General features: G+C 50.6%; 1 protein-coding gene across 1 annotated transcript in view; it reads right to left on the reverse strand.

The window, feature by feature from the left end:
• Positions 1–894: 894 nt before the first annotated feature.
• LOC308522974 (lipoxygenase homology domain-containing protein 1-like) overlaps positions 895–20104 on the reverse strand; it is a gene marked incomplete at both ends in the record, with an annotated part of 33352 nt that continues 14142 nt past the window's right edge. The window contains 14 exons of the mRNA XM_081096572.1: positions 895–972; positions 1222–1407; positions 2266–2474; positions 4691–4826; positions 4946–5155; positions 6399–6553; positions 9658–9820; positions 10514–10630; positions 11592–11773; positions 14937–15101; positions 15285–15374; positions 16208–16336; positions 17414–17518; positions 18290–18462. Coding sequence (XP_080952698.1) covers positions 895–972; positions 1222–1407; positions 2266–2474; positions 4691–4826; positions 4946–5155; positions 6399–6553; positions 9658–9820; positions 10514–10630; positions 11592–11773; positions 14937–15101; positions 15285–15374; positions 16208–16336; positions 17414–17518; positions 18290–18462 — 2098 coding nt within the window. The remainder of the gene's footprint in view (positions 973–1221; positions 1408–2265; positions 2475–4690; positions 4827–4945; positions 5156–6398; positions 6554–9657; positions 9821–10513; positions 10631–11591; positions 11774–14936; positions 15102–15284; positions 15375–16207; positions 16337–17413; positions 17519–18289; positions 18463–20104) is intronic.

Raw genomic sequence — 20104 nt, forward strand, 5'->3', positions numbered from 1 at the left:
CGAAACGGGGCATTTGTAATTCCAGTCTGATAGCAGGCGTCCTGGGGAGACGGCCAGCCCAGAGAATCCTGCGGCTCTTTGTAAAGCGGCAAACCTGTGTTCTTTTGTCACATGGGTAACAGGGATGTGGGTCCGGATTTCCATGGACTGAAGAGCTCAGAGGGAGAGGCAGCCGCGCCGTGGGCTGTGCATGTGCTGGGGGCTGGCGCACACACAGGCACACACACCCACCTGCACACGGGGACCTGGGTCAGGACGGAGGTCCCGGGAGGAATTGTGTGCTCACCCACACAGACCGCCTGGCCACTGATGGAGTCGTCTGGGGAAGGGAGGGGGGCTGTCTATGTTGTAGAAAGTTCTGTCCTCTGGCTTCACGCAGGGGAGGGGCAGGCATCCACTCTCCTGCCTGTCACGGTTTTTAACGCCCGTGACTCAGCCCTTCCTTCTGTTTCCATAGACAACACGGCAGCGCACGCTCAGGCCAGGGTGGTTTCTTCTGACCTTTGTGGGACAGCTTCTGGCTTAAATCTAGTCGCCCATCGGTTTGGATTCAGGAACCGAGATGACCCTGAGGCTTTTCCAAGAGAAAGAGAAGCCTGCGGGGTCACGTGAACTAGAGGCCTCTGGGCTGCCAACCAGCCATGTTCCCCAGACAGTAGCCCCCAGGCATCCTGCCTGCTGCCCAGCACTGACCTGTGAGTTTATATAACTCATCCCAGGTCTTTTGGTCAGTTAGAGGTGCAGCCAGGGCAGATGGTCAAAGGGTCTTATAGGGACAGCTCTCACTGAGACCCAGAGGCTCACAGAACACCAGTGCACCTGTCCCCATCATATCCAGAGGGGCTGATGGAGCAGACTTGGAGAATACTGACTCTGAGCATCTATGCAGAGCTGCTACTTTGCAAGGTTCATCGTGATCACATTAGTTAAGATCTTAACGTGAAACAGAATGGCAAGCATGGTTTTCGGGTGCTATAGGAGAAGACCAAGCCCCAGAGAGGCTAACTGACTTACCCAAGGTCACGCAGCAGCAGACCAAAAGAGACCTGAGTCTCCTGGCTCCAAGCAAAGTGCATCTGGCTGGTAGACCAGGGCTGCAGCTTCGGCCAACACCCCAGTGTTGAGTTTCCTGCTTCCCTCACATCCATCTCCCTACCGCTCCCCCACACCACCTTGCACTGCTCTTGTTGTGCATTGCACACACTCAGGGCCCATCTATACCTTCACCCCAATGTTCACCACCGTGGCATCCAGGAGGTCAAAGACTCGGGAGGTGACGCCATCTCCTCGGTCCTTGGCGAGCCAGCAATTGCAGCGCAGTGTGTACTTGGTGCCCAGGGTGGGCACAGCCAAACTCAGCTCCTCTACCAGCCAGCAGCTCTCGGGGGAGGCCCCATCATGGCCAAGCTATGAGGGGACACAAGGGGCTGTGAGGATCTGGGCACCACTGGGAAGGAAGCCCTCCCTGCTCTGCTCAGCATCCCCTTCAGCCTCCTCCCGCAGTGCTTCCTTTCAATGTGCTCTGGATTCACTGACCCAAGTCCCTCCCCTGAGCGGAAAAGATTTTACAGATATATTAAAGTCTCTAATCAGATGACTTTGAGTTAATAAAAAGATTATTCTGGGTGGGCCTAGCTTAATCAGGTGAGCCCTTTTAAAAGAGGGTCTAGACATCGGAGATGGAAGAAGTCAGAGAGATATGAAGCAGAAGACATCTTTTATTGGCCTTGAAGAAATGAACTGCCGTGTTTTTGAGGGAGTTGCATGGTAGGGAGTGTGGGCAGCCTCTGGGAACTGGAGGTCTCAGTCCTATAACCACAAGGAAATAGATTTTGCCGATAACTAGTGAGCTTAGAACAGGATCCCAAACCTCAGCTGAGACCACAGCCCTGGCAGCAACTTGATTTCAGCACACTGGCATATTAGGAAGAGAACCAGCTAACTCACATCTAGACTCCTGACCCAGGAAAATGTGAGATGATACATTTGTGTGCTCTTAAGTTACTAAGTTCATGGCCATGGGTTACACAGCAATAGAAAGCGAATACACAAGGCATTCCCATTGGGTGGAAAACTGGGACCTGGACGGGTGGGCGACTCACTCAAGGTGATGGCAGAGGCCAGAGGGTCTTCCTCTGCTTCCTGCTCTGAGGTGGGGCTCAGGTCAGTTCCTCCGCCTGCCCTCCACGCCCCTCCCACCCGTGTACAGGTCAGCTCCTTCCTTCCTGGGGGTGGTCACTATCCCCAGGCCCCAGGGGCCAGCACCTCTATTTTCTTGATTTCGCCGACATCCAAGCCTCCGACGTAGAACTCCTCCACGGAGCCACAGCTGAAGCCCTTCTTCCCTCGGGGATAGTCCAGCCAGATGCGGTTACTGACCTCATCATCCTCCCCGATGAGGATGATGAAGGCCCGGCTGTCCGTGGCTGCGTCCTGGTGCTTCCCGGTGGTGACTGACACATAGTAGGGAATGACTGCAAGAGATCAGGGGCCCCACCTCATGACAGGCCAGGCGGACCCGGGCAGGCTTGGCGTGGACTTGGAAATGAGACTTGGAGACTTTGCCTCCCTGCCTCCGAGACAAAGTGCAAGGGAGCTTTCCAGACTGGTGAGTGTCTACCCTCCAAGGAGTGGGGGAGCTGTTGACTCCCAAGTGAAGATCGAAGAGAGCATCCTTGCCACATGAAAACTTAGTTGCCCCTGGCACTCCCAGGTGAAGTGGGTAAGAACAACCACCTTTCCCCAAGTACAGGGGATGCCTGAGAAGCGTCCGATATCAGCAAGAATGAGGTCGGCAAAACCAAGGGCTCACAGAAAGTAGGAATTTGGGGAAGAAGAATAAAAGAGTATTATGTGTGTAACATGGTAAATGAAAATTCTAGAAAGCATCCATTTCTATCCACTAAACCAGACGGGTCAGCATAAAAACTTGCTCAGGTCATGTGGCAGCGAGTTCTAGTTGCCCACCCAGTATCTGTTCTGTTTGCAGCTAGGGGCAGTCATGATATGTAAGCAGATGTTGTTGGGAAATTTTATTTTATTTTTTAAATAGGTTTTTATTTATTTTAGAGAGAGGGAAGGAGAGAGAAAGAGAAGGGAAAAGGAGAGAGAATCATTGATCTGCTGCCTCATGCACGCCCCCTACTTGGGAATAGAGCCCACAACTCGGGCATGTGCCCTGACCAGGAATCAAACTGTGATCTCTTGGTTCACGGGTCAACACACTCAACCACTGAGCCACACAAGTCTGGCAGCATAGTTTATTTTAAAGGGTCTGACTCAACAGGGAGGAGCACCTTTTTGCCCCTTACCCTTCCATTCGTTCTGCTTGGGGTGTGGATGTGATGGCTGGAGCTCCAGCAGTCGCCTTGGAACCATGGGCGACCTTTAGGATGGAAGCCGCTTGTGAGGTTGCCAGAGTGATTAAGCTGAAAGAGCCTAGTCCCTGACTTCACCGGGGCTGCTATCTCAGTACCCACTGTCTACCCTTGAACTTCTAGGTGAGAGAGAAGAAGAATCCCTCCATTGTTTAAGTCACTATCTCCAGATCTCTGTCACTGGCAGTTACTATTGATACAAGTTGAAAACCCTTCTCCTGGCTCATCTTCCTCACTAGCTTGGGAGACACTGCCCTGGTGTAGTGGGTTATAGCTTATGCAATCCATATCTCTCTGAAAAGTTTCCAAGCTATACCTTCCTGACTGCAATGACCTGCACTGTTTTCTGTACCTGCCCATGGCCTTGGTCCATCTTTATAAAGAGAGCCCTGTTGACCTTTCCGTGGTGATCACAGTGGCTTAATCAAGGAGAGACACTTTCTCGTGGTTCCCGTCATTTATTCACATAGTGAGAAGGTAGAATATAAAATGATCGACACTCTCTGCTCAACCCCACAGACCCACCATGTGGTCTCCTGGAGAGGACTATAGTGGTGTCATGCTCTATACTTAAGAGGACTGAGCAGAAAGGCAGTGCGCATTTAAATGTCCAATAGGCAAATATAGAACTGCCTTATCTGGTTGAAAAAAGAAATTGGTCAGGGGATTATAATATTGTTTTATGGAGGAGGGAAAAACAGAAGCCAAAGAGTAACTTGTCCAGGGCCCCATGGAATTATGGTCAGAACCAGAAGTGGAACTTAAATCTCCAAAAAACCCCCAGTTCAGGACTCCTTCCTCCTCTCCCCCCAACTCCCAACACATTGCGACTTAAGTTTGTGTGGCCAAGTCCTTCGTGTGATGCTCTACGAACAGGAAGGGGTTCTCACTGCTACAGTTCAGCTCTGTCGGATGAGACTTGTCCCGGGTCCCTGGGCAGAATCTATAGCCCAAGAGTCTGGGTAAGGGCAGAGCTGAGGATGACCCCTCCTGGTGGTGGATCAGTGAGGATTAAGGACATCGTCACTCTAACTTCTCTTAGCCTTTGTTGTCCCATCTGTACAGTGGCTAATCCCTGCCCTCTCACCTCTCAGGGTTGTGGGGGTGGAAATAGGCAGTAGGTGTGAAAACTGTATAAATTATAAGACATCAGACACCTTCCTCAGCGAGGCCATCGTCAGCACCAAGTCTGCCCACTTGGTGTTGTCATGGCGCAGCTCAGAGTGAGTCAGACAGACAATGGTGGAGCTAAGGCATGGCCTGTCTGAGAACATCTTAAACACATTTCCATGTCCTGCGCCTGCTTGGCTTACCCCGGCCCTCCTGGACGTAGTTGGCCATGGGCCCCGTCACCGAGGCGATGTCCACACCGTCCATCTTGGAGCTCAGGGCGATCTCCCAGAAGTCGGCCGGGCTGCTGCAGTTGCTGCTCCGGTCCCCTGTGTACTCCTGTGGGGAGAGCACGACCAGACCCCCTCCACCTGCCGCACCTGCCTCCCTCGGGTCTTCCCCAGATGTGAGGATAGGCAGGCCTGGCTGAGCCCAGCCCCCCGCTGCCTTTCCCGCACCTTCTCATAAAAGAGCCTCTCTAGTCGCCCGTCCTCCTTCTTCAGGGACAGCCAGCGCCCGCACAGGAACAGGAACTCGTCCTCGTTGGTGTCGTTCCAGATATCCACCTTCTCCACATACCAGTCCGCGAACCACTTGGTGTTGTCATGGCGGAGCTTAATCTTGTAGATGACGCCCAAATCAGCTGCCTCGATGATGAAGGTGTCGGCCTGGGGAGTCCAGATGTCGGGGCTTGGGTGGGGGCTTCCCACCTCCCTCCACTCCAACCCCGTCCATCCAGCACCTTCCACACCCCCAATTGTCGAGCTAAGCAGACCTTCCCAGCTGGGGAGCCCTCCAGGCCCAAATCTCTGACCCGGAGAGTTTGGTATTCCAAGGCCTCGCTTGCATGTGGCCCTGTTCTGCATCCAGGTCCTTTGGGGAAATCCCTGTGGGTGTTTGGAAGATGGACCCGATGAGCTGTGTGAGTGGGGGTGGGATGTCCTGGTAACTGGGCATCCTTAGTTGAGTATCAGCATGAATTCAGGTTGGAGGCTGGAGGGTAAGAGCTGAGGACGAGGTCGAGTCCTTCTGAATGATGGGAGCGGCCTGAAATTTCCATGGGGAAGCTGGGAGGCAGTGGAGGGCCAGCCTTTAGGGTGCAGGCTCTGGTGGAGGCAAGGCTGAGGAGAGTGCAGGGGACATCATCTCGAGTGGGGGTTCAGGAGGGTTTGTGTAGGGTGTGACATAAAGCCTTCCTCTGTGCACCTGATTATGCCTTCAGTAAAGTGACATTACACTCGGGTAATTGGATTCTTTGGGGATTGTTCAGTGAGATGTGGAGTTCTAGGCCTTGAGTAAAGTGCAGCCAAAACACAAACTGAACGTGGCAGGTAGGAGCCTGAGGAGGAGGAGGAGGGACAGGTAACCTCGAGTGACACGCACTTTTCTTCTGAAAAATGTGCTGAGTCACTGTGCTGAGTGTAGTCAGGAGCCCAGAGCTAAATACTACAGGATTTCTCCCTGGGACAGCCCAGGTGGTGGAAGTGACCACCTGTGGTAGGGCTGGAGGCAGGGCTGGGAAGACTCTCCAGGTGGTGGCATTAAGATGAAGATGGGGGGCTGGGCCATCCAGGCAGCCAGGGCAGGCCAGTCTTCGGGCTGAGGAATTGCAGGTGAATGCACATGGCTGAGAGCAGGTGTGGACTCGCGCAGGCCTCGGGGCACTGGCTAGTGACTGAGTGCATTGGAGCAACAATGAGCACGCCTTATGACACAGCAATTCTACTTCCTGGGGGGTCACTTTCTCAGGTGAGCAAGGATGTCTGTTGCAGGATAATTGTTGCAGTGGAAAATTTGGAGCCATCCGGTGTTTAGCGCTTGGGGAACAGGGCAATAACTATGGCAGTTTCATGTGTGGGATGTTATCTGGGGAGGAGAAGGGAAGGGGGTCGACTTCGTGGGCCCTCCTACCGTCCCTCTCTCAAACTTGTTGGTGCGGTTCTCCGACTTGCCGAGGTACCGCTCCCCGGTGTCGCCCAGGTCCCCATAGATGGTGATGTAGACCTTGGCGTCCGTTCCTGCCCCGGGAACGTTTCCTGTGAAGATCTGCACCGAGTACAGCACAACTGGGCCGGCACATGGACAGAAAAACAGACAGAGGGACGGACAAAGGGAAAAAAAGATGGCGTCACTTTAAGTTTGGGGGAACTGGAGGTTCAGGCATCTGGCCCAGGGCTCAAGAGGGAGTTAGTGTTTTCCTATTATCTGCTCAATTCCGCGTGGATTCACCAGAGGGAAGTTGCCCATCTGATCTGACAAAGGTGGTCCCTAAGACTCAAAAGATGGCCCTACCCGGTATGGCTCAGTGGATAGTGTCAGCCTGCGCTGGTCAAGGGCATGTACCTCGGTTGCAGGCTCCTCCCTAGCAGGTGCCCTGGTGGTGCACCTGCAGGAGGCAGCCAATCAATGTGTTTCTCTCACATCGATATTTCTTTCTGTCTTTCCCTCTCTCTTCCACTCTCTCTGAAAATCAATGGAAAATATCCTCAGGTAAAGATTAAAAATAAAGACTCAAAGGATGGAGGCTTCTCCCAGCACCCCTCAAACCGTCCACCCCCTACGGCTTCTGGGGGGAAGACTCGGGAACTGCCTGCCTGTGTGCGCTTCGTAGTCTGTAGCCTCAGGATTCTTATAAGACCCTTGGAAGGGGATCCCCCTCTGTGCAGGGACTGAGATGGACTTTCTTACCAACCTTGCAAATAGGCTCAGAGCCACGTTTAATTAAATTTAGAAAAGGAAGGTGATGTGAATTGCTCATAGCATGGCTATGGATGCATATATGCCCACGCATGGCTCCTAGGTTCCTTCATTTTCCCAGGATTCCACGGCACTTTCTCCCCTGCTCCCCTCCAACCTCTCTGGCTGCTCCCTCTTGAGCAGCATTATGGCTCCTGATCTTCTGCCTCCGTCCCCATGACACTGTCACCTGGTCCTATCCGCTGCCCTTGGCTCTCACCCTGCAAGCCCTGGGTGCTGACTTCCATGAGGTCAATGAGTCCGTATCTCCAACCCAGTGTCCTCCTGTGCTCTGGGTTCACACCTCTGTCACCTAGGGCAGTGGTCGCCAACCTTTCAGACCTCACGGACCACCAGTGGTCCACGGACCACCGGTCGGCAACTGCTGACCTAGGGGACACACCCACCTAGACTAGAACACAGTCACAATCTCACACCCAAACCTGAGATCATCCCCCTTGCACCCTATTTTCCAACTTCTCCCCACCCACCTGCCCTGTCTGCATAGTCACACCCAGCACTCCGCTCTCCAAACCTCGCAGGTGCGCTGTGAGAATGGCTCTCGGAGGCCTGCCACCCTCAGGGGCAGGAACCAGGACTAGTCACCCTGCCCCCCATGCCCACCCCACTCAGCTCAGTGCAGAACCTGCTCAGCATTTCATGTGTTGCATCACAAATAAAATCTTCTCTTTGGTGTTTAAAAGTCAACGTTACCCAAGCTTGTCTGGTTAATACTGACATGAGTCACAGCAGGGATTTTGTCACAGTTTAAACATAACAGTTGACTCTCCTCCCCTCCCCCTTCTCCACCCCAATTTTTCTCTCCATTTGTTTCCTGGCTGTGCATCCAGCCCTGCTCCACACCCGGGCAGGACATTTTCTAGGAGCCCTTGCCCCAGAGTGGGGTGCCATGTCACCAGGAACTGTGACTAAATGCCCTCTTGCTCTCCTCTTCCACCCCCACTGCTCCAGCCAGTCTTTTGGGAATTAGGAAAACGGATTCCGCTTCTGAGTGTTGAGCAATGCGGCTGTGCAGTCAAATCTGGCTATTTCTGGATCCTCCTCCCTCCCATTCCCACGCAGGCAGCACAGCTCTCAGTGGAAAGAAGTTTCCCTAGAAACACAACCAAGCACAGAGTAGGTTTGCGACATGCTATTAAAACAGAGCAACCCAAGGGGCCAGTGCGACAGCTCCCCAGAGTGTCCTCTGGGTGCAAGTACAAAAGGGAATTATCCCCCAGATGCAAAAACAAAGAAAAGTCAGAGAAAATAATATGAATATGGAAAGGCACATTATTGAGGCAACACTTGTTTTTATCACTAGGCAGTGGCAACTCGGATGAAAGGAAATGTTAGAGCTATTTTATATCCCTCTGGTTCCATATGGGGTCTGTAATCTTGAATTTTATTCCAGTTTCTTTTTTTTTTTTTTCAAGAAGGCAGTGCAACAAACATAAGCTGGATTTCCAAGGTTTTGGAGCATCTCTGATCTTGTATCAAAGATAAAATACAGTATTCTTTTGTATGTGATCAGTGGAGGAAAGCCTGTTTTTTGCAGGTGAAGTTGATTTTTGACACAGCTGACCAGCGGTGAATAACATGGGGGTGGACATGGACAATGGCATCACTGGTCCAAACAGAGGTATGACTCCACCCATGTGGACCAGGAAGAATGGGTATGTGTGAGCGTGTGTGTGAGCATGTGTGTGTGTGTGTGTGTGTGTGTGTGTGTGTTCACTCACAGTCACACAGTGTAGAAAGAAAGGAGCATACAAGGCTGAGGACTGAGCCTGGAGCAATGTCACATGGCATGAGAAAGGAAAATGGCATTCAGAAAGGTAGGGAAAGAACAAGAAAGTGCTGGTACTACAGCAATGGAAGAAGAACAGACTGTGATCCGGCTGGTGCAAAGCCTACAGAGAAAACCACAGCCGTAGGAATGGGCCCAGTTAACTGGCACAGCAGAAGAGAAGCCCATGACGTTGGACGCTCTGGAGCTGCACCCAGCCCCTGAGAACAAATACACAACAGCCCCAGTTACGGATGACTCCAAGATGCTTCGGGGTTCATCCTTGATGGGAACACCTGGATCCAGCAAGAGCAGAGGGGACCAGCCCCACAGATTGTAGCCAAATAAACCAAGAGAAAAGAGAGAACAGGACCAGGATAATGCAGGCACAGGAGAACACACATCTGGATGTATCATCACCAGGAAAGGATTTGAGTACAAACCCTGCAGTGAGACTTTGAAGAATAGACCTGCCATTTATTAGTTGTGGGAACGTTGGCAGTTATGTAACCTCTGTGAGCATCAGTTGCCCCCTCCATTGAATGAAAGTAATAATAGACTCTTCCTCCTGGGTGCAAAGGCTCTGCCTGGCACAGGGCAGGTGCCCTACAAGGGAGGTGATGAGGGTGATGGCACCACACTTACTGTCCAATGGCTCCTCTACTTCCTTGTAGATTTGCCTTAAGGACCCATCTGCCATGTATTTCTCAGTGAAGATGTCAAAAGGAACCAGCTCTCGAATGGTCTTCTTGTCATCCTCCGAGGTGGCAAGCCATCGATCACAAGCGAAAGTCACCGTCTCTGTACCCTGGGGTGAGGAGGAAAGAGAAAAATTAGCACTTAATGAGGACACTGCCCACTTCAGGGGTTCATCAGCATGTCAACACTCATGGGGACCAAAGACAAGGGTCGTGGAGGCCCATAGATAATGCAAAAGCCACAGCCCTGCCCAATTCCAGCAGATTGAGTCTTACACAACCACATCAGCAGTTGGTTCTTGAAGGTTGGAGCTCCCAGAGTCACTGAAAAATAAATATCTGAACCCCGTCCCGGAGACTCAGATTCAAAGGGTAAGGGGAGGGGTGTGTATTTTTAAATTCCTACCAAGTCACTCCTATCCATAGATACAATTGCCTCCTGGGTTTAGAATTCTGTCGTTTCAGAATGTTTTCCAAGTTGTTCGGGTGGATTTCTGTCTGTGGGTTGACCTTGAGTAGCAGGAAGGGCAGTCTTGGCCACCCAGTAACAGCATGACCTTGGGATGGGGAGCAGAGACTGGCTGCCCAGACCCTCCTCCTTGACGCCTAAAGCAATTTCTAAAAGATTCCACCTGGGACTTCCACTAGTTTCTGCACTCGAAGTGAACTGAGGGAATTTTTTTCAGAAGAGTTTATCTTAACTTAATAAGGCTGCAGGCTCTTATAATGAATCTTCCTGGGATCTCTTCTGGAAAGGGGAAAAAACAACAACAAACAGCAGGACAGATCAATCAGAAACTCACATCTTTATCTGGGAGGAGCCTGCGGATTTCCACATAGGAACAGTGCCACCCAGGATTTATGCCTGTGTTATCATGGCCAATCCGGATTTTTTCAATGACTTCCCCCACGTCTTCTAGCTTTGGAAAGGAGAAAACGCACCAGATGTTGGCTGACAGGTCCAAGAAAGTACAACCCAAGCAAAATCCTGCCTCCCAGGGCACCAGCCTTGAGTTCTTTTGAACTTCCAGGGCTCACTTTCCCCCAGTACATCCCCACTGCCCACCCCAAGCCAGCCCCCACTCTCCTCTACACATGCCCTGTTCATGCTCCCCTTACCCTCGCCCCACCCAAAAGCAGCCTAGTCTCAGTTCAATCACCTTCATCCAGTCAACCTCTGGGAGGCTGCCCCCTCTTTTCATGGTGGAGCCCATCTCCTTGCCTGTCATTTCTTATCATTGTAGCAGCTCATTCCCTGCCTGAGAACTTGACTTGGGTATCAGAAGGTGAGTTCTGGTTCTACCCATGCCTTGTCTTGCCAGCCTGACCTTCTCCTTGGCTCCCCAAGATTCCCCTCCCCCTTTAGTCATTCATCTTCTATATCCCTCAAATTCCAGTCCCTTAGATTTTACATTTTCTTGCCACAGGGCCCTTGCACATGCTTTCCCTGCCCCTCCCTTTCCTCTTCTTTACATAAATCAGTGTCTGCTCTACCTCATCATTCAGGTCTTAGCTCAAGGATCACTTCCTCAGGGAAGCCCCCTGACTACCACCAGAAAGTCAGATGTCTTCCTGATAGGTTCTTACAGCATCCTACAGACCCTCTCCCCCACCCCCCAACCCCCACCCACTGCCACCTGGCGCCCCAACCCAAAGCTTTGATCCTGACACCAGTTCTGAGGGATAGGGCGAGGCTCACCCTTCTCCCAGATTCTTGGATGTATTGACACCAAGAGAGGTTGATGAGCTGCCCGTCTTTCTCTCTAACAGCAGCCCGTCAGACATGCCTGCCTCTGAGTGCAGGGCTCCATCTACTTGCTGGTCTTCTGGGCCCACCTCACCCCCCAGGCCTGGCTCTCCGAGCCTGCTGAGCCCACATACCTCCATAATGAAGCGGGAGGCAGACTTCCTCTCAAAGAACATCTTCTGCTCCCGCTTGTTGGTGCACAGGTTCCTCTGCTCGGTGCACAGGCCATCACAGCCATAAATGACAATGAAGACATTGGCATTTGTCCCGGCGGCAAAGACATCGCTGGTGTAGATGGTGATCTCGTAAGGGACAACTAGGGGAAAGCCAGAGGGAAAGTGAGAATAGAAAACAAACATAGGCAAGGTCAAGTTCTTCACAGCACCACTGCCCTAGACCACCTCCCAGGAGATGCTGCTGCCCAGGGACCTGACCTTCATGTGCTATTTCACAGTGACGTAACATTGTTTTGGTGGCATTTTAATTTTTCACATCCAATAAAATAAAAGCCTAATATGCTAAGTGTTTGACCATTCGACTGTTCTATGACACACACTGACCACCAGGGGGCAGATGCTCCGACCAGTAGGTTAGCTTGCTGCTGGGGTCCGGCCAATTGGGACTGGGCCAGATGGGCTGGACATGCCCTGGAGCCCTCCTGCGGTCCCTTCCCAGCCTGATCATGCACCGATGGGGTCCCTCAGCCTGGCCTGCGCCCTCTTGCAATCCAGGACCCCTTGGGGATGTCGGATAGCTGACAGACCAAGGAACCCCACCGGTGCACAAATCTGTGCACTGGGCCTCTAGTTTGTATATAAATATGTATGTTTACTATGGGTCACATTGAAAACCCAGAGAAGAGTTCAAGAGGAAATGTACCCTATCCTATGATCTTGACCTTGAAAGGAGTCGCTTTAGAAGTCACCTCCTCACGGTGGCACAGCCTTCTCCAGAGGAGGAATTTGCTTTTCATTTATTGTCATGGTTACCTTGCTGTGAAACTATAGTAATAATATTTTTAATAGTAATCATTATCGTTCGCTGAGTAAGTATCAAGCATTTTATATTCCTTATCTCATGTCACCTTCACAGCGACCCTGTGGAGTAGGTATTGTTGTACTGAATTTTACAAATGAGAAAACCAAGGCCCAGGGAGGTCCCAGGTCACCAGATGGCCGGTCAGTGGTGGAACCTGAACTTGAACCCAGAAATGTCCGACCCCAAATCCTACGCAGCCAACCTCTATGGGTGCTATTGTCATGAACTGGAGTGAGTACTGATGCCTACCCACAAGCCACGGGGAGGAGCGGCCTAGGCAGGAGACCGCTGGTCCCAGGAGGGCCTGGACAGTGGGTTAAGGGGAAACATGTCCCAGCTCTTCCAGGCCCCCCAAGGCAATAATGGAGGTGCTCTCTCTCTGCAGCATGGGGTCCCCCTTCTTAGTTCTCTTGGGCTTTACCATAGCCTACGGCTTGTGAGGCCTTGAGCAGAGAAGCTGGCAATGGGTTTGAGCTGCCCTGAGACTAGGTGGCAGTGGGAAAAGCTCTGGAAAATGTCTGGCAGGAACAGCCCACCCTCCACCCATTTTCCTGGGCCTGGGCTCCGATTCGCTTCCTGGTTTCCAGTTCTGCCCCTGCCACTGCGTTGCTGTGTGTCCTTGGGCAAGTGGTTATGCTTCTTTGGGCCTCAGTTTCCTTGCCTAGAAAATGAGGGGGTTTAACTAGAGAGATCTGTGGCTTTCAGCTTCCTTAACTGCAGAATTTGTATAAATACATTTATCAAGAATATTCAGAAAAAAAACACTTGAGTTTTTAAAGCTAAGGTGCTTCTCTGGATGGCATGAATTGGGGGGCGGAGGATTGTCCCTTCTCAGCCCCCTCCTCCCACCAGCTGCCCTCAGACACCCCTTCAACACCTGGGATCCTCAGAACATAGGTTGAAAATTGAGGTTTCTCCCAGCCCTGACATGGCACGGTGCTGACATTCCGGGCTCCGGGCTGTGTCCCACCTCCCCCCTGAAGCCTATGAGGTCAGGCATGACAACAGCTCCCTTCTTCATTGATATGCCTCTACCGTGTGGTTTCACGTGTATTGGCAGCCTTGATGAACTGCCCTGGGTCCTTCCAGGCCCCGATGAGGATGCCTGGGCCCTGTTCCCACCATTCCTGAGCCACGGCCCCCCAGCCCCTGGAGCTCCTGGCTTTGGGCCCCAGGACATTCCCTATCAGGGCAGTGGGTTCTGGGCAGCAGACTCCTCCTTGTGTCTCCACCTGGGGAGAGCTGCACTTTGAAGGGGCCTCCATAGCTCATCGGTCTGTAAATCAAGTCTTTCCTGCCCTTTTTTCCCCTTTTTGACAAATGTGAATGCAGGACAAAGGGCAGATGGCTCAATTTTAATATTAGGCTCAAACTGAATGTATTCAAGGTCAGGCCATACAAATTCTTCTTTTTTTCTTTTCTGTAAAGAGCAAGGCCTGTCCTAGGCTCAAAGGGAGGAATGAGCACTTCTGTCCTGAAGGTTCCCACCCAATGCTGCCGCCAGCTGTGTGCATCTGCCTGGCGGTGTGTCTGTCTAGGCTGCAGGCCAGTCCTGGGGCAGAGGCTGGACCTAGAATTTGCTTTGTATATGCAGGGACTTTACTAGAAGAAAATGTCACTTTATTTTAGGCTTTAGACTGGGAAGTATTTTGACGACCTGACCATTGCCAGTTTAATTGCTGTGGGCAAAAGATTTTTTAAAAATCTTTTTGTTAACTGATTTATACTAAGTATGAGTTGCGTGGAGGGAAATATTTTAATACAGTTAATTATTTGATTTAAAAAATTATACTCTTTGGGTTTAGTTCAGATTTTAGAATATTCAGACAGTTTTTAATAGTATGGTTGACTTCAGTTTGAGTTCCAGTACCTAGTATTTACCTATATGCATAGAAACATTTAATACATACTTTCTGATGATGATAGAGGAGCAAAGTGTCAAAACTTCACCCAATTATTTCCCTTCCTCTCTTCCTTTAGTGGTAAAAGAAATTACATTTACCTTCTCTTTTATTTGTCCCCAATCAGGATAAAATCTTATAGTGGTGCCTCTCCAGCATGTAATGACTGGAATGGGGACAGGTGATGGGGTTGATGACAATAACTCACAGTTAGACCTTTATCATTCTTCCTTTTGGGGTCTTACAACCATCCTGCTCTAATATCTCTGTTTTGGCAGATGGGAAAGGTCAGGCTCTCTACCTGTTCTCACCAGCCAGTTTGGGGTGGAGTTTGGAATAAGTCCCATATTTTCTTTCCTGGGTCCAGGGCTCAGCCCACAGCCTTCACAGGACCCAGAGAGTTTGGAAAAGGAGCAAGAGACCCAGTCTCCCAAGTCAGCCTGGCCCAGATGGGACACTGGAGGAGGGGTTGGAACTGAGTTGTGTGGGTGGGTGATGGGATCTGGAAACAGGGCCAGACTTGCTGTGTGTGGTTCCTACATGGCGTGTACAGCCTCGTCTGAAGCTCCTCATGGAAGAGGTCCCTGACGATGGCACCGTCTTCTTCATTCTTGTCTAGCCAGAGGCCGCAGGGGAACGTCATGGACTTTCCAAGAGATGGGGCGTCCACCTCTACCCACTCTACAAACCAGCCTGGAGCCTTGCCTGGAGGGAGGGAGAGGAGACAGAGAACCAATCAAGGACTTCGATATGGTGGGTTCCTATCGGTAATGTCAGGGACTCCACGCGTCCTTCTCTACTCAATGGCTGACGCCTACAGCTCCACCATGAACGGGTCATCCCTTTCGCGCACAGCATTGCTAAAATGATGCCTGTAAAAACACGTACCCAGCTGGCGCTGGATCACACCCCGGGCTGCTGTCAGTGGCATTAGCAAGAGCAAAGGAGCATGGAGAAGAGATGACAGGAGGGCAGAGTCTGAGGGGAGGGAAGCAAGGACACTGTCCAGGGTGGAAGGCATTCCAAACAGGGAACCCCGAGGTGCCAGAAAGAGACTGTGTTAATTTCACCCCATGGCAGCTCCCTGGCCTCAGTTTGTGATTCACGAAGAGAAGGGAAATCAGTGAGGGATCAATGTTTCTTCCTGGGAAAAGGAGTGCTCAGGCTTAACAAAGGCCATAGCAGCCAAACCGAGAACCCAGCCCCTCAGCCCCAGGTGCTAAGAGAAGGGCCTCCTTCTGTGGGTTTGAAGACCAAGTAAATGAGTTCAATTTTACTGAGAAAGAACAAACTTGGGCACATCCTTTACTAGCAGTGTCTGGCTTCTAGAAAGAATTGGCTAGATCAGTGGTTCTCAGAGTGGGGTTCCCAGACCAGCAGCCTCAGCATCACATGTGAGAAATATGAACTCTTGGACCCTACCCAGACCTGCTGATTCAAAGACTCTGGGGATAGGACCTAGAAATCTGTGTTTTAATAAGTCCTCCAGGTGGTTCTGATACACACTCAAATTTCAGAGCCACTGAGCTAGATCGGGGATTCTCAAATCTGACTGCACATTAAAATTACTGGGGGTGGGGGGTTTAAGGAAAGTATTTTAAATCATCAGTGTCCAGACCCCACCCCAGACCAATTAGATCAGAATCCTGCATGCAGCCAGGGCTCCACTGGGCTGCAAAGATTTAGGAAGCTGTGTAATGATAAAAGGCAGATAACATCCAAATTTCCCCCAGATTCTTTCCCAGACACACACTGGGACCTGTCTGTGGTCCCTAAGTTCTTAGTAGGGAGCAGAGGGAGGGAAGCCAGACCTGAGTTGTCATGGCCGATCCTGACTCTCCATAGATCTCCCAGGTCCAGCGCTTCCACTGTGAAGACATCGATGCTGTCCCTCTCAAACGGGTTGCTATTGGTCTTGGAGGATTTCAGGAGGGCCATTCCTGTCAACCAAATGACCTCAACATGACTGGCTGGCCCTGAGACCTTTCAAACCTAGTCTGCCCAACCCTTTTAGTCTTTCCTCATAATGACCAACTTTTGAATTTTCATCAGCTTTAGACTGTGTAAGTACCACCCACTGGGCACCTTTGGAGTATTTTATTTTGGTGGGTATCTCTTTATTGAGCTGCTCAATAACCCTCTGAGGTATGTATGTTTGCTTCCAGTTTGTATTTAAAGAAAAGGAGACACACCCACAGGCTGGGTGCCTTATCTGAGATCACCCAGGAGAAAGTGGTGAGGCCCTAAGTCAGTGGCTGCTCTCCTTCCATACCGCTCACGTCTCTACACCTGGGGGGAAGCCAGTGAGAAAGCCACCTTCCCCATATTCCCTGGGGAAACAGGGGCTCCCCTGAAGGGCGGGGCATGTGGAAGGCATGGTTTCCAATGCCCCCCACCAACCCTCTCACATATGCAATCTGTCCTGGGACCTTGGCTGTGGCATCAGTCTGAAATCTGAGGTGGTTTCAATATCATCGCCATCCCCTCCGGCCTCAGCATGTACCACATTGTCTTCAAGTTCCTTTACCCCTGTAAGTCCCAGCTCTGAGCCCTCTCCAGGTAGAAAGTCTGATATTCGCAGACTCTTAACAGACAGACCTTGGTCCAATGCCTGGTTTTGCCACTTAACATCTGGACGGCTTTGGGCAAATGGTTTAATTTTCTGAGGATTGGTTTCCTCAAATGTCAAAAGGGGTGGATGGGGAATTATTAATCAACAGGGATAACGGTTCAGATTAGTGAGATCAATAAATTCTAGAGATCTGCCATACAACACATACCTATAGCCAACAATAATGCATTGCACATACAAAGTTTAAGAGGATAGATCTCATGCTAAGTGTTCTTCCCATGGTAAAATACAATAAAATGATAAAGGGGGATTCTTAAAAGGGATTTTTTTTTAAAAGAGAGAGGGGGAGCGAGGGAGGACCAGGATTTCCTTGGAACATTCTGCTGAGTCTTCCAGTCTCTCTGGGATAATGTGGGTGAACCTCAGACCTGCACTGTTTTCTTACCAGTGTCGTCTTGTGTACCAAAGAGCGTGATGAAGACATTGGCATCTGTGCCTGCATTCTTCTTGTCCCCAGTCTTTATGGTCACTTGGAATGTGGTAGATTTATCTGCAGGGGAGGAGTGTGGAGAAGAGAGTGGCAGATGGCTCCTCCCCTGCAGGAAGGAGAGAGAAACATACTGAATGTGTTTCTGTGTTCATGTTGACCATTCCTATGAAGCACTGTGCTTGCAGGATGTGTTGCTCTGCAGTTGCCTTTAGTCTGGAAACATCCTGACGGCAGAGATGAGGTCTCCCTTACCTCCAACTCACACTGGAAGCCCTCAACCAATAGAGTTGTAGGATGCTTAGGGGAGATTTGGGTGACTGTGCGGGTCAGAGGCTCATCATCCAGAAACCTTAGTCTGACTCCTCCAGGTTTAGAAGACTTTTAGGAATTTGAGTTGCAAGGAAGGGAGCACAAACACCACAGAACTCTTGAAAGTTCGTTCTTTTTCTTGACAAAAATGTATTAAGGGCCTCTAATGTGCCTGGAAGGGAGAATACAAGGCCAAGTCAGAACCAGCTCTTCTATTCTATTCTATTCTATTCTATTCTATTCTATTCTATTCTATTCTATTCTACCCTACCTTATCCTATCATATTCTATTTCATTCCATACATTTTTCTGTACATACCCAGGCTTATGCTGGACATGTATGAATATGCTCACCCACCTCCCCATTCTTGCCATGGAAGAATGAGAGGGCAGTACAGATAGGGTGCCAGAGGAAGAAGTATCCAGAGTTCACAGGGGAAGGAGGGAAGATGGAGACCTAGGATGGGCAGAGGCAAAGGGGAGGGATGCTGGAGGGTGGAAATCAGCCCTAGTTGAGGAAACCTTTCTGCTCCAGGCCCATGTTGTCGAGGGCGTTGTTTTCACCACCACCCCCACCCTCCTCGTCCTCCTCGCTCGGCGGCAGCACATAGGACTCATCCACTGACAACAGCTCCCTGGACACCTGGCCATCATCCTCCTCCACTGACAGCCAGCGTTGGCATGGGAAGTAGTACCTGTGGGGGTGGGGAATGAGGAGAGGTTGGGAATATCTCCATGGAAAGGTCTCATGAAGGAGTAGTCATGGGCTGAGAAATTAGAGGCCCTCGGTGGGGAGCCCAAATGCTCCCCTGTCTGCCCTCCACGACATTGCCCCCATCCTACCTAGCCTAGTAATCACCCCAGCAGTGTCACTTGCCTTTTGCAGAGAACAAATGTGGGGATGAGTCTCCAGACAACCCATTAAAAATGCTGTGTAGCAGAGCCTGGGGCACAGCTGACCCTCAATCAGGGTCATATTGGAGGCATCTAGTGAAGAGGGGCTCCTGGGGACTGCTCCAACCCTTTCTGGAGCTAATCTGTTAGCCAGGCTACTTTAGCAGAGAGGGTTGCACACGGAGCCCTTACTGTGGCTTCAATACAAGGAAATGAAGACATATAAACACACAACAGGAAAGGAGGGTGAGGAAGAGGAGGCAATGAGGGGAGCAAGGAGTGGAGAAAGGAGGGAAGAAGGATGGGGAGGAAGAGAGATGAGTCATGAGGGGGTTCCATTCCCAAGAGTGATAAAACTAAAATACCTGGTGTAAACTTAACAGGAATGTGTAGCAGCTGTGTGTAGAAAATTGTAAAGCATGACTGAGATACTTAAAGAAACTCTTGGGTAAATGGAAATGTGTACCTTGCGGGTGGCACTTAATATTTTAAATATGCAGTTCCCCACACATACATTTAATGGCATAACAATAAAAATTCCAATCGTTTTTTCAAATCACATGTCTTAATTTGAAAAGGTAAGACTAGCTAATATTTTTGAAGAATAATGAAAGAGGCCAAGCAGTGACAGACATTAAAAAGAGATTATGAAGGTACAATAATTTAAAAATTGTTGGGCTGGCCCAGAAATGCTAAGTCAATGGAGCAGATTTAACTGAGCCTAACAGAGCTGCAAGGGGTAGCAGCAATGTTCACACTTTGTCCCTGTCCCTACGTTTTCTGCAACACTTCTCTTTTTCAGCTTAAATGCCTTAGATTTTCAGAACATCTGGAGAAGTAAGCTGGGCTGGCATCATTAAGCCCATTTATCCACAGAGCAAATGAAAGGCCATGAGGACGGAGCAACTTGTTCAGGGTAACCTGGCCAGTTCCTGGCAGAGGACCTACCCCAGGTCAGGACCCTGGATCCCAGCATGGGGTTGTCTAATGGCTCTTTGGCACCGTCACGACGGCCTCATAGAAATCCATGATGTCAGGCCATGTGAGAGCTGTGCCTGAGTGTTCCCATCTGGAGCAATCTCTTGGGCTGATGGGGCAGGAAGGAGGTGGGAAGAGGGGTGAGCCTTCTCACCCCCTACCCTGCATAGAGGAAAGCCAGGAAGAGAACATGCTCCCAGAGACACCAGGCTAAAGGCCAGGAAGTTGTTTACATTACAAATATGTTTTTAATGGGTGTCCGCTACATCCCAGGCACTGGCAGGCCCTGGGCAGCAACCACACCCACTTAGGATCTTCCTTGCTTTCCCCTCTGCCTCGCCCCTGCCTCCAGCACACCCCAAAAGGCAATGGGGTCTATTGCTAGAAATACTGCATAGCACATTCATCACTGATGATCTGAAGTCCTGGTCCTGGTTCTGGCACAATTTGATTCTGGGGCTATAG

This window comes from Myotis nattereri (assembly GCF_964212035.1).
Source record: "Myotis nattereri genome assembly, chromosome: 8".
In the NCBI taxonomy this organism is placed as follows: domain Eukaryota; kingdom Metazoa; phylum Chordata; class Mammalia; order Chiroptera; family Vespertilionidae; genus Myotis; species Myotis nattereri.